Here is a 26,975-nt window from a genome sequence, read left to right as displayed (position 1 = left end):
ATAATAATAATAGCTGACATTTATATAGCACTTGAAAGTTTACATAGTGCTTCACAATTGTTATCACATTTTATCCTCACAAAAATTCTGGGAAGTAGGTACTGTTATTATTCCCATTTTATAGATGAGGAAAATGAGGCAGACAGGTTAAGAACCGCCCATGGTCACATGGTAAATATCTGAAACTGGATTTGAATTCATCTTTCTGACTCCAGATTCAGTGCTCACCCACTGTGCCACCAAGCTCTTCATTGGTAAGATATTGTAGTCTATTTTGCCAGTTATATACTTTGAGTGAACCATAAATTTAATTCTTCAGAAACTGCTGTATTCTATAACTTGAAACCTGAATATTGTCAGAAGAATACTGATATTAAAAATATAAGCCTTTGTTTAAGAAATAAGCTTGGCGTTGTTCAAAACACTATATGATTTCCCAAAGGCAATTCAGCTATTTCCTTCCTTTTCAGTTACAGGTGAAATTAATTATTCATTTGCACTGTTTGTCTAAGATGTATGTCCTGAAAGATTAGGTCCATGGGATTTCCATATAACCACAACTTATAGTGTCAAAAATACATATTCTTCACCTGCTTTGTTTTCCTAAGGCAAGCTCATGAGTGTTTATGAATCTCATTTCAGAGGCTCTGCAGTGATCTGAGCTTGATGAACTCAGCATAACAATCATCTACAAACATAAGCTTCTATGGGACCTTACCATCTATGAATCTCTCTTTCTTTTAGATCTATATGAGATATCTTCCATAACAGTAATGAATACTTTTGGGGAATATGTCCTATGCTATTCTAAGTCTAGATGTTAATAATCAAAGGATTTTAGAACAAAGTTCTCTTCATTGTTATAGTTTTCAAAGAATCTTTCATGATTATGATACACATTGGAGAAAATCTTAAGGCAAAGTTGTACTCAAGTGAATTAAATAGAAACCAAAAGAATTCAATTAAAAAAAGAATTGCTATTAATATATTTGTGAGCATTATTTTCTTACAAATTATAGCACATTAAGTAGATAAGTGGTAAAAAGTAAACGACCCTAAGAAACTAATGATTTTAAGAATCTTTCTTAAAGTGTAGCCAATTAGCAATACATAAACATACACATATACATAATTCTCTTCCCCAAAACCAAGAAACAAGATTTTAAATTATGACTACGTGATTTTTGTCTATTTTTTCATTCTCTGAACCAAATAAATATCTCATATAATTGTCTTGCTAATTATCTTTATACAGTCCTGTTTCCTTTCAATATTTATTCCATTAGTATCTAGCAAAACTCTTGAAGGAGTGAAATTCTTAGAATTATGTTTGACCAAGTTCTTCCAAAGTCATTGTTAGAAAACTTTATTTTTTAAAGATTTTAAATAAAGCATAGTAAGTGCACCCAGGGAGTGGAGTGGAGAAAAATATTTCATGGAGAAAAATATTTTATTTGGCCAGATATAAAGAAAAAATCAATTTTTTCTACCTAATGCTTTTTTTTAGGTTATTGCCAAATATTTGTAATTAGTAGCCTCATAGAAGATAGAATGACTTAATTCAACAAACATTTATTAAGAACCTACTATGTGCAAGACACTGTATTAAGGGCTGGAGCCACAAAGACAGAAGTGAAACAGTTTCTACCCTCTAAGAGCTTACATTCTATAGATGCCTATCCTTTTATAATCTGGAGAATCAGCTTGTAAAGTTAAATTTTTAGATTCCAATGTAATCAGTTATTATTCTGTTGCAATAAAATTGTCCTAATTTCCCTCTCTCTCTGCTCCTCTTCCCTGTATTTCATTTCGAGTTTTTGTTTTTCTGGGTCTATACAATAAAATGTACAGTCTGAACTTCTTCGAATTTCTTCAAACTGACTAAAATCAGCCACATACTTCCCATTTTTTGAAAGAGATACCACAGGTACAAATTCAAATCCCCAATAGATCTCCTCTGGAATATAAGACGTTCGGCTCTGGCAGACAGCACTAGTGGACTCCACTGTGGCATTGAGGAGAACCACCAATTCAAACTCCATTTCTTTCAGATTTTGTGATGTCAGATCTCTCAGGGGGCTTGTCTCATCCAGCACATGATAAAATGTCATGGGTAGAATGAGGAAGGGACTTTCAGAAGAAGAATCCACGTGAAACTTGACAGTAGCTTGGTTGAGTAGTATCATTTCACCTTCTTTGGTAAGGTGAGTCTTGAGGAGCTTGCCAGAAAGCTGGCATTGGATCAACAGACTTTTCCTCATGTTGGCCACTTGAATCACCAGGCATAACTTCCCATTATGTTTGGTAATGACAGCACAATGGCTAAACTTAATGGTCTCAGCCCGTTTTTTAGGTCTTGCAATTTTGGCCAGGAAGGTGCCAGTGATAAAGATCTCAATTAAGGTTGTTATAACCAGTTGAGTAACCAGCAAGAAAATGGCATGAGGACACTCTTCAGTGATGAAACGGGCACCATATCCAATAGTTGTCTGGGACTCAAGAGAAAAGAGAAATGCCCCAGTTAAGGAGTTGACTTTCATAATGCAAGCTGTTTGATTTGGGGAGTGCTCACTCTGTTCCAGATCCCCATGAATAAATGCAATCACATAATAGATGACTCCAAATAGGAACCAAGTCACCACAAAAGTGGCAGCAAATAGGGAGAGTTTGTACCTCCACTTCATATCTATAACTGTTGTCCATAAGTCTTGAAGGTAAAGTAAGTAGATACCATCAACTTTGTCAATCCTCACATTGCTGTGTCCATTTTTTGACATGACCCGAGGTCTCTTTGTCTTGAGTTCAGAATTAGTTGTGTGATTCACAAGAGTCGTGCTTGACATATTGATGCAAATGGCTTCCATTTTCAATACGTTGCTATCTCCTAAGAAAATATAATAATTCAGTTACTTAAAATCACATATTAATAAAATGTATAAGTCTAAAAATATACCAATCAGTAGGAAGTAGGTATGGTCACACATAGTATTTTATGAAAAGTAATTACAGAAGACATGTAATGTATAGGATGTTAAAGTAAGTTAAATATATTTAAGGAAACATGCTATCTTGCAGTATTCTCTTGTATATACTTGTACTTAGAAATGTGCTGTGACAACATTCATGATGCTGCTTAATTTCTCTGAAAAGAAAAGCAAAAACAGACTAAAACTAAAATTAAACTTCCTCTTCATGCTCTTAAGAATGTTATATACAAGAGAATTATGTGGTATGTGAAAAGGATGCACCAATGTTATGTAAGTTAAAAGCAAACTGCTCAAACCTAGTGTAACTGATTTCTAGCCAAGTCTGGAAAATTCTTCACAAGATTTGCCTAACAGGAAGAGAGAAGGCTGACCCAAAGCTGCATGATTGCATGGAGGGAGAAGTTGACGCTTTGGAGATTAAAGACATTCTTCTTTTTCCTCTTTCAGAGAAGTCAAGGATGGTTCCAGACTTTCTCCTGGACTAACTCCAGACACATGAAGAAAGAGAGAAAGACATAGGAAATCAGTGGTGTACTGAGTAATTAGCTTCCTCTACTTGTCTGTAGCTTCCAAAGTCTTTGTTGGCTAGAAACCTAAGTTATACCAACATTTTCTGAGAAACAATAATTTTGTTTCACTTATTTAAGCATAAATTGGAATTCATAACCAATCTTACATCCCCATGAAAATATGACAATGAAAGAAAAAAGAAAACTGGTGGTAATAAGTTCTCTATTTTAAAGTCATCAATGTCACTTATTCCAGGAGAAACACAGTCAACATAACATCTTAGGCATAAAACCTTCTCCACATAAAGAAGCTACATTTGACATAGTCTCTCTTTAGGCATATGAAAATAATAAATATCTCTTTTCAAATAGTCACTGAAAATTGAGAGAGATCTTGAAATTCCAGCAGACATGACCTACATATTCTAGCAAAAGAACTGAGAAAGTAGCATATGGCATTATATGGCTTTTTATATGTATCTGTTTGGTGAATTTTGTAAGTTGGTAATTTTGTAAGTTGATTCTGTATTCTCTTAAGACACAGCTGGGGGATTAGAGGATGTATTTCAAGGCTTAACAAAATTCCACTTTGTAATGAAGAATTTCCATCTAATGGCTCTGTGATTTATGTTAAACTTCTTGTTTTTATGGTCGTCCACTTTCAATAGAATTTTTTGAAAGTATTTGTCACTAATTTTTTTAAAAGCCTTCTAGATAAATCCTTTTAAAAAATCAAACACCTATTCAGGATGGTGCAAATTTGTCAAATGTTCCAATTTTCCCATTAACAAGCCTTTTTTTTCTAAGTAACATCCAAAATTAACTGCTTTTTTTTCTCAGAAAGGAAGTAGAGACATTTTTTATTACATTAATGATTTTATGGGTTTTTTCAGAATTTGTTTTATTTATTTAGCATATTTTGGGATCAGTTTCAAAGAAAATATAGAATATCATTGATATTCTTTTCTTTGGAAAAATAGTATTTTATTTTTTTCTAATTACGCGTAAAGATAGTTTTCAACATTCATTTTTTAATAAAATTTTGAGTTCCAAATGTTTTCTCCTGCCTTCCCTCTCATCCTCATTCCCCAAAATGGCAAGTAATCTGATGTAGGTTATACATATGCAATCATATAAACATATTTCCACATAAGTCATGTTATGAAAGAAGAAATAGAACAAAAGGGAAAAGCCACACACAAAAAAAGTGAAAATAGTACACTAGGATCTGCATTTGGACTCCATAGTTCTTTCTCTAGATGTGGATAGTACTTTCTATCATGAGTATTTTGGAATTGTCTTGGATCATTGCATAACCAAGAAGAGGTAAATCATAACTGATCATCACACAATATTGCTGTTATTGTGTACAATGTTCTCCTGGTTCTGCTCACTTCACTCGGCGTCAGTTCATGTAAGTCCAGGTTTTTCTGAAGCCATCCTGCTCATCATTTCTTAAAGCAAAGTAATATGCCATCACAACCATATACCACAACTTGTTTAGCCATTCCCCAACTGATGGGCATCCCCTCAATTTCTAGTTCTTTGCCACCACATAAAGACCTGCTATAAATATTTTTATACATGTAGGTCATTTTCCTTTTTTTTTATATCATTGATATTCTTAATACAAGTTGTGACCATGGGAGTCAATATCTCCACAGCACAAGCATTTCTCAGCAACCAAAGTGGAAAAAATGCCACAAAGCCTGAAAGTCTAGAAATAAAAACCATGTAGACATGAAACTAATAATGTTTAAACAAACTCAGAATGATGGAACTGTCAGAGGAAAATGCAATTGGGGTACCATTAACTACAAATAGTTTTATGAAAGGGAAACATAAAGGACATATAAAGAAAGATACTAAGTGTAGCCAGAGAAAGAACTGATAAATAGAAGTGTGTATAGAATAATTTTAAACACATATATATGTGTGTGTGTGTGTGTGTGTGTGTGTGTGTGTGTGTGTGTGTATGTACACATACACCTATTTGTGCTATTTATGTCTAATGGTAGCCTTGTCTGGGGGGGCAGGGGAGGAAAAAAAGAAATTTGCATGATAATTTTGTTGTATAATTGAAAAGAATTTCAAGTTGTACCTAGTAGATTTTGCAATTTCATGTATAATCACCTTTTTATTGTACTATGTTATGGAAATGCTTGTTTTATTCTATAAATTAAAAAATTTTAAAGCAAGGGAAATTGCTTAGAAAAAGTGAATTTAATACAAATAATCTATTTTAATATTAATTTAAATATTAAGTATAAAATTTAATCAAACTATATAAATGTTGAAACATGTTTTAATGGGTGACCCACATCCATATAGCCTGTGAGTATAAATGGAGCTTTTGGTGGCTCATGAATTTCCACCAGATTCTGTAGCTCTCTAACTCTGCTTATATAAATTAAGCATTGGACTTCTTTTTCTAAGATATTTTTTCAAAGGAGCAATAGGATAGAAGTAAGAAAATATGTGTTTTTTCCTTAGTTTTACCAAAGGCTATTGTGATCCATTTTATTTTTTTCCAATTACATGTAAAGATAATTTTCAACATTAACCTCATTATTCTTAAATTCTCCATATCTGGAAAATGGAATAAAGGATGGTAGTTCCTAAATACTTTATGGCCATTGTGCATGTTAATGAGCTATTTTAGTGAGCTTTGATCATCTTGGGTAAATTGCACAATACCTGAGTTTATTATTTAACCTAAATATTTAATGATTCTTTTCTTTTTCATAGATTCAAGGGTCATATGTATCTCAAACTCCAAGATATATATATCTCATAGTCTAATATCATTGGACTCAGGGAACTTCTACAAAGTTATGTGCTATTCTGATCACATTTTAAAGAGGATTTAAATTTAAAGTTATCACTGACAAACAGAATCAGTGTTAGTCTTTACACTTTTTTTCTGTGGCTTCTGCATTTCTGTGGGGAAGAGGAAATAAAATTGGTTTTTGGTTGATCCTTGTTTTTTCCTGCTTCATCTACCAATCAATGTCCAAATTTCCTTAGCATGATTGCCTACCTTGTCTTCCTACTTATTTGCACCTAAATACATCCATTTATCAGATCACTCCCTCCCCTTCAAAGATAACAAATCTCTTTATCTGCTTTCATCCAATCTGGCCACCATTTGACCACCATATAGTTATTTTTTTGTTGAATAAGTTCATTAATGGAACTAACCTAATAAATAGAAAGTGTGAAACTGGTCTTGACTTTAAAAACTTCCTTATTGTGGATTTTTCACTACTCTGGAAAACTAGGCCACATAACTTGCCTAGATTTGAGATAAGAGTTTTCTGTCTCCTTTGAGTTAGGTGCCACAGTGGATAGAGTTGTGCCTAGAGTCAGGAAGGTATGAGTTTAAGTCCCACCTCAGATATTTACTAGCTTTAATTTGTATTTGCCTTGGCATCCTCAGCTATAAAAATAGCACCTACCTCCCAGGGTTGTTGAGTCTAAGTTGAGTCCCAGGTAGGCATAAATAGATATTTGTGGAATCACAACCACTCATCTCCAAAGGAGGCTTTGCTTCCTGCCTAGAAAAGAATAGAAGAAGGGGCCACCAGGCTGACTTCTCTGTGCTTTTCACAGACTAGAATTATATTTGACCTACAACTGTTACTAATCTAGGGGAAATTATTTCAGGGTTCAAACTCTTCCTGGTCATTATCTCTTAAAGAGAAAGGGATACATCTTATAGCCAAAGGATTGATTCCTTCCCATCAAGAGAGTTATATAAAATATGTCTAGTTCAAGTGAAAAGTCCCTGGTCTCACAAGAGAAATGTGCCAATGTCTCCAAGGAAGCAAGCTGGAAATCAGGAATATATTGAGGTCCTGTACATGTTTGCTACTTCCCAATCTTTTTTTTCCCTCTCTCTATCTTGTGTTCTTCTCAAAAAGTGTCTGGTACCAAGGTGGTTCTTTCTTGAAACAGGAAGGAAGAAGAAAGTGACTTCTCATAAGCTCTCTCAATAACTCCACCTCTCCTGAAGGCATCCAGAGTAATCACTCACTCCTCCAGTGAGAAAAGTCATTACAAATGCACTAGGTTTGCAACTCAGATTACGGAAATAATATGAAAGAAGTCTCAAAAGCATAGAACCCTAATGCTGAGCACATGCATTCTCTCAATGTTTTTTGTAAAGACAAGAAAATGAGAAAAGAAACTAAAAGAAAAAAAGCAAGAAATGTAAATTCTCACACTGAAAATTTAATTGTTTTTGCAAGTTGGTCAGAGATGGAACCAGCACACCTTTACAACTTTTCTGTTTTATTCTTCTATTTAAGACCTTTACAAGACCTACAAATTAAGTGTTTCCTTAATGAAAGTATTAGAAGGGAACAAAGCAAGCTTTTGCAAATGATAATCTACAATAGACCATATTTTTACCATTTTATAACTGAAGGATGTAGAGAACACAACATCCTTCTGTGCTTACTGTCTGTTGATTGTGAAAAATCATTTGATTCAGTGGAGTAAAACTCCACTCTTGAAGGCTTTCTTCAATAAGGTGTCTGAAATTTACATGGAACGTGGTCTAGTGTACACACAAAGTTCTCTCTATTAGTAACTTCCCACATGTAGAGCCTGGAGAATATGCTTCCGTATGAGTCATGATAACATGTAATAGAAGTGCCTTGGACAGACAATAGAATGCATGTATATATTTTATAACTGTTCCTAATTGGCTGGTTGTGTGGTGAAGAGGAGGCTCTTTGACTGACTGAGAAGGCATTTGGAAGGCCTGAATCAGCTTTGGCCTTTTTGATTACTGTGCTATTGGTCTGACTCCATCACTCGTGGCATCTGGTAAGAGAGGGGAGAGATTTTGGGCTTTCTTTACCTCCAAGGCCCCGCAAATACAGGCTTTGCTTATTTTTTTGCCTTTGTATTTGTTCTTCTCCAGATATAGGGAGAGTGGCATCTAAGTGTCTAAATTTTATGGTCAGATAAGCATTGATGAGCCAAAAAAAAAGAAGTAACCCTTGAGAGTTACCTTCAGGACCCAGCTCATTAGGGCTGAGATGAAGATTCAGGTGTTGGGAGAAAATATTTGTACTTTTGTTCTTGTTATGACTTCAAAATAAATATCTTCCAGCATTTAGCATAGTGTCTGGAACATAGCAGGTGCCTAATAAATGTTTATTGGTTCATTAATATCCCTTGATGTTAAGTGGTTAAATGGAACTAGGTAGCTAGTCACTGTCATTTAACAGTGAAGGCCTGGGAGGGGGAACAGCCCATGGGGTTAAAACCAATGTCAGTAGAGAACAGAGACAACTCCCAAGCCTCCAGGGTACCCTAGGGCCCTGAGGAGGCTGGAAAGCAGGCCTTGCTCTGAGAGAGTAGGACCAGAGAAAACTTGATACATATGCATCAAAATCATTCAATAGTTGTTGAAAGAAATAACCCTGAAGCAACAGAAACAATCCTATTTAGCAGCCTTCTGTTAAGAAATATCAAATAAAGCATAAAATAGAGATTGTATGCTTGTTACAGCTGTCCGTCATTGTGATGGACTTCAATGCAGTTCATATTTAAGAGGGGTTCTTTGTGGATGGTGAATTCCTCCAAATATCCGTGTTGAAGATAATATTATGCCAATTGAATCAAAGTTTGTAACATTGCCAAGCCCAGGGTTGGGGAATCTATGGCCTCAAGGCCACATGTGTCCCTCTAGGTCCTCAGGTACAGCCCTTTGGCTGAATCCAAACTTCACAGAACAAATCCCCTTAATAAAAAGATGTGTTCTGTAAAACTTGGACTCAGTCAAAAGGCTGCAAACAAGGACCTGGAAGGCCTAGAGGCTGCAGGTTTCCCACCCCTGGCAAACCCCCTTGAAAGATCTGTAATCCCTCAAAAGTTTGTTTTGATAAAGACCAAGTAGATGAAAGAAGTTTATTGCTCAGATTATGTCATGCATTGGGATGGTCCACCTATTGAATCTGTCCAGCAGTAGTGAGTGTATAACATACATATATATGTATATGTATCTAGGATTGAAAATACAGATGGACGAAGAGTTAAATTCAGAATTAAATTGAAAGGGTATAGTAGGTTGGATTGCCTTCTAGAAATTACAAAGCTGCTTTAATAACCAAAAGGTTTTTTTCCCTAGAATCAATGGCCTCTCTCTTTAAAAGCAACTTTAAATCAGCATTTCTATATGACTGTGAGACATGGAATATAGCAATCTCTGAAGAACTGGAAATGAATATCACACAGAGGGCATTAAAGAGAAACATGGTAGGTGAGCAGGCTGAAACTTATTACCAATGAAGAAACCTGAACAAGGACAAGTATAAAAAATGTCATTGGGAAAATGCGATGGGAAGAAAAGAAGGGTTAGTCATTTGGCAAAAAAAAATGATTACAAGGTAAACAATCTTAATGCTCCAAAGATGCCTTAATGGTGTCAAGATAAAGCAAGGAAAGAGTCTAGTATGTTGGCTTTACCACCTGAGATGAACTTATAATTGCAGAGTTGTTCTGAGGTTTCTTGCTTAGGGGACTGGTAAATATAAAGCAATATCCACCATAATGGATATGGATTAGAGTCATACAGGATATACAAGCATGGATGCATTATGATCTGCACTGTGGGAGAGAACATCTAAATTGATAAGGTTATGAAGTACCTTTTATATGTTTATTGTTATTATTTTAATATTTTATTTTTTCACCAATTACATGGTAAAACAATTTTTAACACTTTTTTTTGGTTTTGAATTCCAAATTCTATCCTTCCTTCTCTCCCCTCCCCCTACCTGAGACAGTAAGGAATGCAATACAGGTTATACATGTGCAATCACATAAAACATTTCCATATTAGCCATTTTGGACAAGAAGACTTGAATAAAAAAAGAATGAAAGAATTTATGTGGTGCCTACTCTGTGCCCACCACGAATATTATCTCATTTGATCCTGAAAACAACCCTGGGAGGTAGTTGCCATCATTAGCCCCATTTTATAGCACAGGAAAGGTTAAATAATTTGCCCAAGGTCATGCAGCTATTAAGTATCTGAGCCCAGATTTTAGTTCAGGTCTTTCCTGAACTTTAGGACCAACATTCCATCCACTGCACCACCTAGCTTAATTGTTATGGTCCATTCCTTTACAGTAACTGGGGTAAAGAAACTTTTTCTAATATATTAGTTCAAGTAATACAATTTATTTTTACCCAAAAGTAAAATACTAATCCCATGGTAAACAAAAAACAAAACAGACTTGCACATAAATATATGGAAAAGGTGAATGTGAAAAAAACAACTTTACAGCCTGTAGGTGTTTGTGACAGAGAAAAAGGAGTCCTCCCAGTTTAAAGTGTGATATTTACATGAAACAAACCACTCCAATGTGTGAATCATGCCCATAACTAATCTAAATACACTCTCCCAAGCACATAAGTTTTCACAACTTGTTAGTTTAATGGCAGCAGGGACAGATGGGGAAAACATTTTTCAGTGAGGAATTTCCCTGTTTGTATGACCTTAGTGGGCTTTCTTCATTAAAAAAAAAAAGTCAGAAATAATCAATATAATACACAGTTGGAAAGTTGGTCATTCAATGCAATCTAAGTAAAAAATGTTCATCCCTTTACTTGAACAGTTAAAATATAGGTACAAAAGTCTTCTGGCAGGAATTTCTTTCATGGGGAAACATTATAAGTATGAATCTTCCCAAAGTATTTGCAAATCATAGGCAGTACAATGGAAAGTGTCTATCACCATGACCAAAAGCATTTGAGCTTAGAACAGTGCCTGGTATATTGCAGGTGCTTAATAAATGCTCATTCTGGTTGTTGTTGTCTTTCATGCTTGAAGAGGACCAAAATTACATCACTTTGTTGAGGTAAAGGTACATTGTGTCTGACTATGGCTAATCAATCCAAAACAATCTTGGAAGGCTCTATACCACAGTATGAATAGTCCACATGAATATTTTGAGTGAAAAGGTCTTCAAATCTATGCACCTCACATTCCTTTTGAGCTACTGCAATTCTGCTTTGCTCATAGAGCACAACATAGAGCAGGCACACCATGCTGGGTGGTCCTGTGCCAATGTCTCCCCTGTCTCACAATTGACTCCAAAATTCTTCAGAGAGACTTTGAGAGTGTTTGTATCACTTCTGACCTGCCTGTGAGTGCTTGCCTTGTGTGAGTTCTCTCTAAAATAGTCTTTTTGACAATTGTACATTTAGTATTCAAACAATGTGGCCAGCCCATCAGAGGTGTGCTCTCTACGGTGAAGTTTGAATGTTTGGCAGTTCAATTCAAGAAAGGACCTCAGTTTCTGGTACGTTATCTTGAGAGGTGATCTTTAGAATCTTCATGAAACAGTTCAAATAGCTCTGGTACACTGTCCAAGTTTCACAGGCAACTCAACAGTTCTATAGACTTTCAATTTGGTAGGCAGCCTGATACCTCTTTTCTTCCACACTTTCCTCCCAAACACTGAGCTAGATTTGGCAGTGCATCAGCCTCATCATCTATGCACGCTTCTCTGGAAAGTATACTGCCAAAGTAAGTGAACTTAATCATAACATTCAAAATTTCTCTATTTGCTTGCTGTAACTTACATTCCACATATGGATGCTGTGGTGCTTGCTGGTAGAGAATCTCTGTTTTCTTGGTGTTAATTATCAAGACAAAATTAGCACAAGCAGCAGGGAATCAGCCACAGAGGTTGCATTGAGTGCACAATCATCTGTGAACAAAAAGTTGCACACCAATTCTCCCTCCACTTTAGTCTTGGCTTTTCTTCTTTTCAAGTGAAATAATTTACCTTCAGTGCAGTACTGACCTTGATAACATTTTTGTCTTCATTGAAGGCATCTGACAACATTGCTGAAAACATCATGCTAAAAAGCATGGGGGAAAGCACCAAGCCTTGCTTCACTTCATTGGTGACTGGGAAAGCACTAGAGCATGGTGCGTTATCTAGAACCCATGCAAGCACACCATCATGGAACTAGAATGCTGATGAACTTCTCTGGGTAACTAAATTTTGCCGTGATGGTGAACAAGCCCTCATGACTGACACTATCAAAGGCTTTAGTCAGATCAATGAATATGTGTACAGACCACTATTCTCTTCCTGGCATTTCTCCAGAAGTTATTGGGCAGCAAACACCACATTGACCATTCCTCAGCCCTTTCTGAAGCCACAATGACTCTTGGGTAGATGACTATCTTCCAAGTGAAGGATTAGCCTATTAAGGAGGACTCTGGCAAGAATCTTACCAGCAATGACTAAGAAAGAGAACCCCATGTGATTGTCGCAGGACAATCTATTTCCTTTTTTCTTTATGAACAATAAAAGTATCCTTGAACTTGTGGAGGATAAACTTTTCTGGCCATATAACCTAGAAGATCACAATCAGATTTTGTATGAGCAGTGGATCCCTTGCCTTATAAATCTCAGCTGGAATAGAACCAGCACCAGTCACTTTGCCACACAAGTGGAGCCTAATGGCATTCAAAATCTCTTCTCCAGTTGGAAGTTTGGCTAGAGAGGGATTGACTTTACCTTGATGTATATGGTCAATGGCTTCAGCATTAATTGATGATGGTCTGTTGAGAACACTATGAAAGTGTTCAGTCCATCTCTTTAGGATCATCAATGCTGAGTAGTTAAGATGCACCAGAGATCTTTGCCCCATAAGTAACCATCAGAGCATCATCAAAGAACTTTGGATTGTTACTAGCAGCATAAAACTGAATGTCATCTACCTTCTTATCACGCCAAGAATCCTGCATCTCTCTGAGTTTCACTTGTACTTTAGTTTTGATGGAGTTAAATGCTGCCTTTTTAGAGGTGGATGAATTATCCTGCTAGTAAATCCTGTAGAGTTCTTGTTTTTCATTTAGCAGCTTCTGAATTTCCCCATTATTTTTGTCAAACCAATATTAATGTTAGCAAATGTTCTGGCCCATATGAATAAAGGCAGTGCTGTACACCAAATCTGCCCACTCCTTTTCTGTTTTGCTGTTGCCAACCACATTGTTGGCAGTTTTCTTTCCAGGGTAGCAACAAACTGTTCCCTCACAGAGAAGCATTCTAATCTGTTGACATTAAATCTTTTGGTAGTTGTCCTACCTTGGAACTGCAGATTGTTTAGCTTGGAGATGAGAAGTCTATGATTGGTCCAGCATTCTGGGCCACACTTGGCATTGTTACTCTCACATCCTGACTATCTTTTCTCCTTACAATGAGATAGTCTATTAAATAGAAATGTTTGCTGAAAGGGTGCATCAATGAAGTATTACTACATTTAGGTAAGTGGAAGTCAGTGTTGGTGATGAGAATGTCATGAGACACACAATCAGCAGATCATTGCTGTTTCTGCCTCCATTCCTCCCAAGCACTCCCTTTCATGTCTGATAGTCTGTGCCTACTCTGGTGTTAAGCCACCCAGAATTACAAGCTTGTCCTCTTTCAGCACATTGCTGATAAGCATCTCCAAATCTTCATAAAATTTTCTTTGACCCCAGCAGGATTCATTATGGTGGGAGCTCATGCACTGATGATGGCGGTGGAGTGCTTGCCTGCAAGTGGCAATCACATTGTCATGAGCCTGTCATTCACTTCTTTTGGGAGGCATGCAAGTTTGCTTTGATTTTGAAACCTACACCAGCTTCAGGGTACTCCCCATCACTGCAGCCACTTCAGAAAAACACGTACCCGGCTCCAACTTTGGTAAGGTGGCCTTCATTTGTCAACTTTGTTTCATTCCAGAATACTATTTGGGTGTGATGCCTGCTGAGTCCTCTTGCAACAACAGCTGTTTCTCTTTCAGGTCTACTTCATTTCCTGTTGTTTATAAGTATACATACCTTCTATATTCCAATGATGAGTGGAATCATCTTCACAAAAGTTTTTGTGCATATTTTTGTGTTTCCATGTCAGGGTAGGATCCGGTTAGGTTAGGTGAAACAGACAGTTTTTAAGACATCTTTTCTAGACCCTTCTTCACACCAGCAGGTGATCAGTGTAGTCCTTAAAAAATTGCTCAGATGGAGAGAAAATTTGGAACTCAAAATCTTGTGGAAGTGAATGTTGAAAACTAAAAATAAATAAATTAATAAAATCTGAAAGAAAAAAACTGCTGAGACACCTAGGGGGCTGTCAAATACCACTGTTGCTTCAGTCCAGTAAGAAGACAACCCTATGGCCTGGGTGCAAGGTTATGACTATAGCTCCCAGTGTATCCACACCTTTTGCTTTTTTGTCTGTCTCTTGTCACAGGTCTTTGAGATAAGTAAAAATGGTAAAATAGCATGGCTGATGTCTTTTGACTTATGCACAAACTGGATTTCAGTGAGGCCAAGTTGGGCAAAGTGATTGACTTTGTTCTCTCTTCCAGAGTCATCAAAGTCCAGTGGCAAGACAAAAGTCAAAATGACTAATGACGGCTCAGAATGTAGTGGGTGACCTTGGCATCTTCAACATCTGACCAAGCTCTCAGCTCTCCAAAACACCTGCCTCTTCCACCTTCATGGCCCATTGGAACAAATTGTTCACATTTGCCTTTCCTGCCATGGAAGTCTTTACATGCTTGGGGTAGACATTCCCCTAACTCACCAATGGTTTTCAGGCTCCTTGGTTATCCTCAACCTAGGTTAGCCTATCTGCTAAAACAGTTTACAAGGGTGTGGGCACTGTGAATGTTACAGCTGCTTGGAGCCACATATGAGAGTTGGGTGTCAGATGGATACCAAAGGAGGAAAGCAGTCCTGAAAAGGTCTTGGCAACTCTCACACCAAACAGTACTAGTTTTCTCCAAACACTGTATACCCCAATTAATAAATGCTAGTTTCTTATTGACTAAGTGAGGGAATTAAACTCTAAAAATTTTTGAGTTATCTATGAAGAAAATCTTTACAGCATATGGTCTCCTATTTTAAGGAGTCATTTGAACAACTCTGCCATTAATGGACCAATAGATGCTATTATCTTTATTATTAACAAAAAAAATTTACTAAGTGCTTGGACTGTTGCCCTAGATGTTATAAAAATGACTCCCCAACAACCTAATACAACATTGATTTAGACACAAAAAATTTACAGTAAACTCAAAGAGTATATACATTTATTTTCTCAATATTTTGTATAAAAGAAGGAAAGTTTATCATGGCATGTGCTAGAACAGATTACCAACTGTCATAGTATCAATCCTTATGAAAGAGACAAAGGCTATGGGACATTAAATATTTAGAAAATGCATCTCCTGAGAAGATGGTCGTTAACTCTTTTCCACGTGAATGCTTAAATGAAAGAAGAGAGAAAGAAAGAAGAGGACAGTAGACTGTAAGAAATTATTCTGAGATTTCTTGCTTAGGAGAGTGGTCAGTATGTGGCATGGTTACAGAAAAAAATCAAGCATTGGAGAAAGATAAGAAAAAAAATCAGAACTTCAGACATCATATATATATATGTATATATATGCATATATATATGTGTATATATATATGCATATATATAATTGCTAATCAGTATAATGATGACAAATCTTTTATTAAAGTCCTATCCAAATTGTGCATTTCATTAAAACATTATTATGCCTAATTCATTTCTGTAACTAAAGAGTCATCTTCTTCCTTATATCAGCCAATCATTTGCAAACCATTAATTAATTAATTTATTTATATTATTGGTGCAGAAAAAAAAAGAATAAAATAATACCTACTCTAGAGGAATTTACATACTAATGTAGAAACAAGCATGTATACAAGTATTTATAGAATAAATTTGAGATAAATACAAATAAAAATATTTAGAGAAGGAAGACACTGGCATTTGTGGGCTCAGGAAAGGTTTCATGTAGAAGGAAATGCTTGAGTAATGGTTTGAAGTAGATGGGGATTCTCTAAGGCATAGGAGGAAGTACCAATCAGACATGGGGCAGAGCAAAGGTACAAAGATACAATTTAGACCGTCATATACATAAAGATAGATTGGGGCCAGGTAGTTGATGGCTTTAAAAGCTTAACAGAAGAGTTTTTATTTGATCTTAAAAGTAAAAGGGAGTTACTGGAGTTAGTTGAACAGGAGAAGTCACATGATCACATCTGAGCCTTTAAAAAAATCACTTTTGCACCTATATGCATGTAGATATGTGAAAGCAGATGTATGGAGTGGGGAGAGATTAGAATCATTTAGGAGGGTGTTGTAATACACTAGATGAGAGGTGATGAAGGCCTGAATTAAAGTGATTAAAGTAGTAGCTCTGAGTAGAAAGAATAGATTAGATGTGAAAGATGTGAAAATAGAAATAGCAAGATTTGGCAGTTGGATGGATATGTGGTATGAAGGAAGACGAGGTGTCAGAGATAGCACTGAGGTTAAGAACCTGAGAGACTAGAAAAATGGTGGTGCATTCGATTATGAAGTTAAGAAGAGGGGTAAGTTTTTTGAGGGAAAGCTAAGTTCTGTTTTGGATATTTTGAATTTGAGATAGTATTGGCAGATCCAGTTTGGACTGTCCAGTAGAGTTGGTGATGTCACACTGGATATATAGATCTGTGAGTCAACACAGAAAACAATGATAGTTAAAACAGTGGGAGATTCAGGAGAGAGAGAGAGAGAGAGAGAGAGAGAGAGAGAGAGAGAGAGAGAGAGAGAGAGAGAGAGAGAGAGAGAGAGAAGAAGAAGAAGAAGAAGAAGAAGAAGAAGAAGAAGAAGAAGAAGAAGACGACGAAGAAAGGAGAGGAGAGGAGAGAAGGGAAGGGAAGGGAAGGGAAGGGAAGGGAAGGGAAGGGAAGGGAAGGGAAGGGAAGGGAAGGGAAGGGAAGGGAAGGGAAGGGAAGGGAAGGGAAGGGAAGGGAAGGGAAGGGAAGGGAAGGGAAGGGAAGGGAAGGGAAGGGAAGGGAAGGGGATCCAGGAGAGAGCTTTGGGGAATACCTTAATTCAGTGATATGATATGGCTGATGAACTAGTAAAGGATAACCATGAACAAATAATATGTTAAAATGCAAGAGGAGAGAGTATCCAGGAACAGAAAGTGGTTGATAATGTCAAATAACAAAGAGATCAAATAACTTGATGATTGAGAATATATGATTGGATTTGACAACTCAGATCATTGACAGTATATCAATTATTACAGTTTATATGGTTTCACATTCTGAAATGGGGAAACAACCAAACACCTACCATCTGTAAATGAGTCATTCCTTACTTCTTAATTCTTATTCTTTTTTTTTTAAGAGTGCATTGACAACATGCTTGGCAAAGACAAGTTTAAACAGATACAAGGTTCACTGTGAGCTCTACTTTCCATTTTCCACCTCAAAGAATCTGAGCTTTGGAATGAGACCATAAATTAAAGGTATCATTAGGTTATTATTTTTGTAAGGGGTTTTTGATTCCAAGATCAGTTTGTAAGAAACCTGGCTGACAAATAAAATAAAATAAACACTGTTGCTGTGAGGGAAAGACTTCTAGATAATATGATTGTCTCATATTACCTTTATTTCCTATAGATTAATAATGTATAGACAACGGATAGATAGTAGCTTATGTTTGTTTCCCTTACCCTCACTGCTCCAGTGTGTAAAGAACTTTAGTAATAACCCTTCACAGTGAATCTTGAAAGATGACAGGACTATGAAGAAAAGGGTGAACTGCATTACATTCCCCAAAACAATGTGTTTTCTCTCCTCCCCAGTTTATCTTCTCAGCCTTTGTGTTTAGGAAAGCTGGTTTCTTCCACTTACTTATCTCACTTAAATATTCTTGTCTGGACAGGTTCAAAAGCAGTCAAATGAAGAACATGGTTTTAAACAGCAACAGTTAGGTCAGGAAAAGCAGACAGTTTGGTGTTTTCTCGTAAGGTACAGCTATGCTCTGAAATAAGAACAGGAGTGAAAGAACCTATCTTTGCAAAAGGAACTATTTTTTAATATTTTTTCAGCTGTGTAGATTTCAAGCAGGGAATAGAAGTAACATTCTAATTGTAGGTGAAGGAAAAGAGGGAAGCAAACATTATCTAAAAATAAATTAACTTTTGCCTTTATTAGATGAGAACTAGCTATAAAGGATCATCATTTCTTTTTTTAAACTTACCTTTAATCAATCTTATAAAATTCCAAATTGACTTGGACAAAAAAAAAACAGAGCTCCAGGTTTCTTACATTTTCAAGATTTTATTCAGCCACCTTTAACCTACTATCACTGTTATAAGAAAAATCTCACTTTCAATAAATTCTGCTAAATGAAAAGATGAAGTAGTTTGAACTATGAAATCATAAAATGGCTATGAACTATTTTATGTATATGATTACATATATGAGTTCTGGCTTCACTACTATGCCTCTCTTTGCTTAGAATGAATCTTGAATTTTGAATCTGTTTTAATCACTAATTGTTTCTGATTAGATAACCCTGAATTCCCAATTCACCTTTTAGGTTTTTTTTTATTATGAACGAACATTGATAAATGTGAACATTTCAGTATACTTAGTTGATCAACAGCTTTTTAGTTTGTCTTCAGAGAAAGAATTGGTAGCAAGCACCAAACAATATCACAAAGAATGAAATAGGGGTAAAGCAATCAGATTGGATTAAATATATAGAGATCCATGCTGGAGGAGACACAAATGTGAGGGAAATGAAGGAACTGCATACAAGCTATCTGAAGGAAAGGAAGATAGCAGAGATCTTTTTTAAAAATTCTCATGCTTTGTTAATACTCCCAAAAGGTGATTTAAAGAACATCAATAATAATTGAATTATATAGCTGCTCTCATATCTTTCCAGCACTTTTATGATGGTCTTCTAAACATGAATTGAGAGCATCACCAATGAAGGTCTTAGTTGCAATTAAAAGTGATTAATTGGGAAAGCAGGCTTTCATAAGTGGTACTCAACTATGAACCACATCAACCATCTCACAAGCATATGGGATCAAATATAAGTTCCCATTGAGCATTTTTTCTTGATGAGGAAAAAGCATTTGATGTGGCAAAATCATCATGATCTTACAGGTTTTTACATTAAATCATTGCCCATAGATATTTCAAAATTAGTCAAGATTCCTTGATAAATTTAACAATAGAAAAAGCCCCATTCAATAATCCTGTGATCTCAAAAATCAGATGAGGTATAATACAGAAACATGTATGCTCACCAAAATATTTGCCCTTCTGATAGAGGAGATTCAGTGCAGAGTTCAATTTGAGAAGGGATTCCAAAGTTCCATTTGAGTATTTCAGAGTTCTAGCACTACTATACTTGTATTTTTAGCCCTCATTGTCCTCTTCTGAATTTCCTTCTGCTCTATGCTGTGTATTTTTAAAATGTTTCATTGATGGTCTTGGCTTCATTATTACTATCAGAATTAATCAGGGACCCCTGATTAGCTAGATTAGTCAGAACTCAACAGTACCTTCTGATTAGTTAGATCTTCCCCCAAATTTCACTTAAGGAGGGCAACCAGGGTATTCATCTCTTCATTTCCCGCCCTGCTACTCTTCTTTGAACTTCTCCATCATACCCCCAAGAACTAAACATTTGTTAAGATTATACCAGCCTTGGTACTCATGCCTCATCAGTACTCTGCTCCTGGAATACCTCTGATTGGAGAATAAGGAGCTCCTCTCCAAATCACCATTCAAATAGGACATCCAAGACAGACATCTCTTACCTGAAACATTCCTTTTAGAATTCTCCATCATGCCCTCAAGTTACTTACCTTCCCCAATCTCTTTTGAGCTTCCTTTTGTATATTGCTTTCCTCCATTAGATGGTAAGCTTCTTGAGGTCAAGGACTGTCCTTCTTTCATTTATTTGCATATTTCAGCACTTAGTACAGTGTCTGACATATAGTAGGTGTTTAGTATATTTACTTACTGACATCTCACCTCATTTTATTTCATATCACTCCTCTTTTCACTTTTGTTCTAGTCAAACTGACTTATTAAGTTTTCTGTACATAATTTTCCATCTCCATAGGTGGTATCCTATGTTTGGAAAGCATTCCTTCCTCACCTGTTGGGGGTGGGGTTGGGCAGGGGCACTGTGAAAAAATTTTTGAGACACTGAGGATATTGTGAACCAAGAAAGTTTAGAAACCTCTGGATTAGTGTAAGACCCACCCAAGGAAAAGGCTTTTTATTCCATTCAAAGGGAAGTTCCCTCTCATTCAGAAGAGATTCTAAATCTTTTATTCCAAAGAGATTTTCAGTTTTGATTTCTAAGATGAGTCCTATTGATTCTTTCCAGAGAATGGTCCAGGAAGGAATGAGATGGTACTTTGTTACTCAATTATTCTGAAATGTTAATACTAAAACTGCATTTAAACATATTATGATCTTTCTTAAAATTACTATGTTCTTGGGGTGTAAAGACATGTTGGAGGGCATGGAGGAACTATGGATTGCTCTCTAGGAAATGACTTGAATTTTTGTTGTTCAGTCATTTCATCTCTGACTCTTCATGACCCCACTGGGGGTTATCTTGGCAGAGATACTGGAGTGGTTTGCCATTTCCTTCTCCAGCTCATTTTACAAATGAGGAAACTGAGACAAAGAGGGTTAAGTGACTTACCCCAAGGTCACACAACTAGTAAGTGTCTGAGGCCAGATTTGAACTCAGGTTTTCCTGATTCCATATCCACTGTGTCATTTATCTGCCCTTTGATTTGGAGATGTTAAATTAAATAAAATGTTTCTGGCAGAATTGTACTGAAGACACACAGTCTGCAATATGAATATATATTCTTTCACATTCATTCACAGGTTGTTACTGAGAACACATTGATTATAGTAAATAATTAAGCCAACTTGCATATTTTGGTGAAAACACATTATTAAAGATGCTATGTAAATATATCTGTATCTGATAAGAGAAATTTGTTTTTAAAAAGATGTTCACAATTAATTCATAAACCTAAGTTTAATTTGGGGCAACTGATGTGTTACTTGTATTTATGCTTTCACACTTTGCACAGAAGAATTCACTATCCTTAAATTCTGAAGTAAAACTTTTAATTTAATGAATACATATTTATGTAGCATTTTGAGATTTTGAAAATGATTATTCTCTCAATGTAATTATCATTACCCCTATTTTAAAAGATAACAAAACTGAAACTCAAAAACTTAAGTGCCCAAGTTGAGCTAAGAACCCAAGAGTCGCCTGGACTCAAATGACAATATGCTTTATACTATACCATGTGGGCTGAGATTTCTGTAGAACAACTTTAGGTGAACATTGATAATAACTATAGGCATGTTCTGTAGTTTTATTTATGCTATCACTAAAAATATATACTAATGGTTATCACACTCCCTCCCCATTTGTCTCTCAAACAAAAACCAAGTAGAGTTCTTGTAACTGAAATAGTTCTAGCAGGTAATCATTGTGTTTAAATATTTAAAAATTAGCTGATGTTACCATTCAAAAGCAGCCATTGTTTAGGTTTTTGTTTCACTATTTTATTTCCTGTACCATTTCATTTGTTTAACACAAAGATTGGTAGCCATCTAATCAGGCTGGGAGTTATTTCAGGGAAAAACATAGACTCCATCAGCTAGGTGACTCGGTGGATAGAATGCTGGGCCTGTTGTCAGAGAGACCTGAGCTCAAAGCCAGACTCAGACACTTACTGTGTGTCCCATAAACTTCCCAAAATCCTGAAGTCCACTATGTCCGCATAATCTAATGGCTTTCTGTCTCTCTCTCTGCATCTGCATCTGCATCTGCCTTCCCATACCAAATCCTTCTCATAGTCCACACCATGACCTCCAATTACTTGACCCCTAAAGTCTCTCCCAGGCCACCTTCCCTGCATTTGCCACTCTTTTTTCATTTTTACCCTTTGGTGTAACAGTTCAACTCTACACTGTACTGTTCTCTTAGTCCCTTGCCTCCTTTTCGTATCACTAATCATGCCTTGCCAAGGTTCACCATTGATTCTTCTCATCATCTGCTTTCTTCTTTTATACACATACTGCTGGAAAAGGGGAAGAAAATCACACAACAGTCCTTATTTGGATCCACTACAAATTTATGTTATACAACTTCAATAGGGCCCTTATTGCTGTTGTTTGGTCATTCAGTCATTTCCAACTCTTTGTGACCCCATGGACCTTAGCATGTCAGGCCCTTCTATCCTCAGCTATCTCTTGAAGTCTGTTCAAATTCATATTTGTTGTTTCTATGACTCTATCTATCCATCTCATCCTCTGCTGGTCCCCTTTTCTTTTTGCTTTCAATCTTTCCTAACATTAGAGTCTTTTTCCAATGAGTTCCATCTTCTCATTATGTGGCCAAAGTATTTAAGCTTCAATGTTAGTATTTGGCCTTCCAATCAGTAGTGCGAATTAGTCTCTTTAAGCATAGACTGGTTTGATCTCCTTGCTGTCCAAATGACTCTCGAAAGTCCTCTCTAATACCCAATTCAAAAGGGTCAATTCTGCAGTGCTTAGCTTTCCTTATAGACAACTCTCACAACCACATATTGCCACTGGAGAAACCATAGCTTTGACTATACAACCTTTATCTGCAAGGTGATACCTCTACTGTTTAGTATGCTGTTCAGATTTGCCGTAGCTTTCTTTCCAAAGAGCAAGTGTCTTCAACTCACTAACCCACCATCCACAGCATTTCTTCCAAATTTTTCCATCCCCACCCAAACTCCTATGGTTCCCTCTTCCTCTATTCTCTCAGATGAAAAACCATGCCACATATTTTGCTTTTAAAAATGAGGCCATTCTCTTTATCTCCCTCTTCTCCTCTCTTCATCTTCTCTCACTCAGATCCTCCTTCACACTGTCTCATGTGGAATAGTGACCTTACTCCTTATTATCTGTACAACCATTGACATTCCATCCCATATCCTCCAACACACGGCCCCTTCAGTCACTCCCACTCTTATTATTATCAGTGTCTACTGACTTCTTCTCTACTGCCTACAAATAGCCACATGTCCTTTCTCCTCAAAAAAAAAAGAAAGGAAACACTAATTGCATCCTTCCATCTCCACTATCATCCTTTATCCATTCTCTTTTGTCACTAAACTCCTTAAAAAAAGCTGTCTTCAATAGGTACCTTCACTTTCTCTTGTCTCATTCTCTTAACAACCTGGTTTCAAAATTTATCTGGCTTTTCTTTAACTTATATGGCCTAAGTTTTTGACTGAAGTACAATGTTTAATGTGGATTGGCAAATTATGGTAAGAATGTGGTTGGAATAGTTTATATATGCTGACATGTCCAAATGATTGGAGAGGCAGAAAGCAGGTTCTTAGGACTATTAAAAGTATTATTAAAACAGTGACATTTGCATACAAAGAGCACTCAGATGCTTCTGAAACTGTCTCATTTCCATGGAGTGAAAATGTTTATTTCTTTAGTGTAAGGAAAGAAAGTGAATCTGTTGACTAGAGAACAGTGTCTCCTAAAGAGAATTGAAGCTTTTAAAAATTGTGTCACTAGTGATTCCAAAGTAAAAGGGGGGGAGCAGTTTTGCATCACTATTATACCTGGTTTGGACTTTGGTGGGGGTGAGGGTGATTGGAATAAGGAATTACTGTTTGGATGATTAACTTACAGGGGATGAAATCATTGGAAAATGAAGAGTATGAGCAATTTTATGGTATTCGGGGCTTTGATCAGTCCTTGGGGAAAAAAGAGGGTGAGCATTTAAATCAATTAGAGGAAAATCAGTAGAATATAAAGCTGCTCTTAGATGTAAAAAAGTTTTCAAAATATAACTCCCCAACAGTAGGTATATAAATTAGTGATTTTTCTCCAAAGGCCAGACAACAATATGATCTTTGTTGGCTATCAAAATTTCCCTTGTAGGTCAAAATAAAAGCCAACAATTTAACAAAGCACTGCACATAGTTAAGAATTAGAAAATTAAAATTACTATACCTATAGAATGCTAGTGAGCTCTCCACTTTGATAAATGCTTGTTTCTGTCTTAGGAGTTAAAGTTCTTTTGACTTTCTCCCAATTTATAAGCTTGATATCACAAATCCTCACATTCTTATGCATGAGGAAAAGCAACTGGAATCATGTAGCAAGATTTTAGATTGAGTACTTAAAATTTGGATTTATATTGGGTTCTAGAAATTGGGGAAAGTTTTATTCACTTCACATTGATCTGTACTTTAAAGTGAGATGCGATTGGCTCATCTTTGTAGCTATGTGAACAAAAGGGATAAGGACTCTATAATGATTTCTTTGAACATAGAATGATAAAATTTATAGGCAAACAGAATGGAGGATTCAAGTGGATTAATGTCATTTTACTGGAAATGTTTTAATTTATGTTTCATGATGTAAATTCATGGTGTTAGTATTGTGCTTATAACCTTTTTTTTTTAATTTTGGGAAGTCATTTTGTAGAAGTAATGTTTATCTATGGTATAATGCATTTATAGTATTAGGATGTTAGTTCCTTTCTTCATCTATTCACTGTGATTTTTAAACTTTGACTTGTTAGAGACTTTTGCCTGGATGGCAAAATATCCTTCTGGTTAAAGATTGTCAAGTATTCGAGTATGAACATATTTAAGTTTGTTGAAATTAACCTGGTACTTTGTCATCTCACTGTCTGCAAGAAGCTTTGTGTGAACTTGCCAGACCTTGGGTATTTTCAACCCTAGTAAGATCAAAAAACATTACCAGCTCAATGAAGGAAGCTATAGAAAAGCATATTTAAATGGAAACCTTATAAATTCTACCCTGAGAATAGCGATGATTAAAAACTGCCTTCCAAAGGGACTAAGATGCCAATCTCAAAACAAAAATGTGCATAGACTAAAGGGGTTATCATTTAAAGGTCTGCATTCGTGGTAGAGAAATTATTTATATGGTGATTGTCTGATTACTGAAATAAATTGTAACTCAGCTAGTTTGGGTCAACTTTGAATCAACAACTTTTAAAATTTTCCCTTTTGGCCTTGGGAGTTGACATGTAATACCTTACTTATTTTAACTAGGCTGACTGTAGCTCTTTCTAGGTTATTTCTAAAATAAAAATTCTAATTTTTTTCTAAAATAAAATTTCTAAAGTAACTCTAAAAACTCAGAATAGGATTATTTTCTTAAACTCCAGTGATTGGTGTTTGTATAAGTGTTAAATTGGAAGAAAAAAAATTGAAAGCCTTTGGAAAGGCCCTGAACATGCCATATGTGTTTAAAATAAATGAGTTCCCCCCCCAATTATAATTTATTTTCACCTTATTGATTTTGCTGCTAACATAAGAAATAAATATGTCCTGCTCTAAGCTTTAAGTAGTAAAACCTATTGGGACTGTAATTTTCTTTGTCTGAATAGTGAATCCAGGTATAATTCTGAATTAACGTTAAACCAGTACTCCACCACTGAAGGGAAAATGCAGAGAACACAGGTATATCTCTATCTCCAAATATTAAGGTATGCAGGTAAACAAAGGTGACTGGGAAGGTTAAAGAGATATCCTTATGAGGGTAATGACAAGATAACTTTGACTCAATTTCCTTTCTAAAGAAGAAAATTTCCCATTTCTGGTCATGAGCCTAGCTATGAGATCCTTTGAAGGTGGAACTCTGTTGCATTCAGAAAATAACTAAAATCAAACAGAGTTGAGGGGGTTTAGTCCTGTTAGATCTATGATAAGTCATTATACGACTTTGGCTTAGGCTGAATGCAATGGTCTTAATGTTGTTACAACTATATCCCTCCTCATTTCACAACAAATTTCGCTAACCATGGCAGGTGAATGTAAAGATCTTATCATCTTATTTCTTGAAGCTTTGTGTAAAAACAGTTCCTCTGTCCCTCAGTTGCATTTTTCATGGTTCACCCTTATTTCCCTAGATACCTCCCTGGCTTCCAACTATCATGAGAACTTTACCAATCAGAGCAATTGATCTTCAGTGCCTTCTATGACATCTCATGATAACATACAGGGGATTTTGATGCCCCAGAACCTGGGATATCTAGTCATGATTGTTACTAGGTCTTTGATGTATCTCTCAGGTACTTTCTGACATCTGGTTATTTTTTGGGAAGCCTTCATTCTTCTCTTTTGCAAGCTATGTCCCCAGTCACACTGGGAGTCTGTGAGTTTATTTGCCTCTGCTGGCACTGGCTTTACTGATGTTTCCCTTTCCTATTTAAGCAGTCAAAGAGTTGTTTGGTATTGGGTTCCTGGAGCATAATTTAAGTTGGTACAAATTTCAGGTTTTTGCTGGAGCATCTATGTGGGAGCTGGAGTGTCTATCTCGCCTTTAGGCAGTCTATATTGGCTGAAGTTTTAATCCTGGATTTTACATATTTTTCAAAATGTGCTTATCTGTGGACATGTCTCCTTCAGTTCCCCACTCACAAAATGGAATCTCCTGGAAGGTAGACTTTTTTGTCTTTGTATCAATAGTACCTGTTAGCTAGGGTCTGAAACATCTGAGTCTTTAGATACCAAAAAGCATTTCTCTCTATTTTTTGAGAGCAGCCCTGCT

General features: G+C 36.1%; 1 protein-coding gene across 5 annotated transcripts in view; it reads right to left on the bottom strand.

Annotated features, from left to right (window-relative positions):
* Positions 1-1,556: 1,556 nt before the first annotated feature.
* The window catches only part of KCNJ15 (potassium inwardly rectifying channel subfamily J member 15), a 37,746-nt gene continuing 12,327 nt past the window's right edge, over positions 1,557-26,975 (bottom strand). For 2 of the 5 annotated variants that reach the window (XM_020995959.2, XM_020995958.2), the window contains 2 exons: positions 18,240-18,369; positions 1,557-2,884 (listed from right to left, as the gene is read on the bottom strand). In XM_020995959.2, coding sequence (XP_020851618.1) covers positions 1,737-2,864 — 1,128 coding nt within the window. In that variant the 5' untranslated portion in view covers positions 2,865-2,884; positions 18,240-18,369 and the 3' untranslated portion in view covers positions 1,557-1,736. Of the gene's footprint in view, positions 2,885-6,954; positions 7,054-18,239; positions 18,370-26,975 lie in introns of all 5 variants that reach the window. The other 3 variants (XM_078146528.1, XM_020995961.2, XM_020995957.2) reach the window with 2 other exon arrangements.

Source organism: Phascolarctos cinereus, unplaced genomic scaffold (assembly GCF_003287225.1).
Source record: "Phascolarctos cinereus isolate Bilbo 61053 unplaced genomic scaffold, phaCin_HiC Scaffold_726;HRSCAF=1367, whole genome shotgun sequence".
NCBI classification, from domain to species: Eukaryota; Metazoa; Chordata; class Mammalia; order Diprotodontia; family Phascolarctidae; genus Phascolarctos; species Phascolarctos cinereus.
The sequence above is the reverse complement of the archived record's forward strand: the minus strand, read 5'-3'. Positions and strand labels throughout refer to the sequence as shown.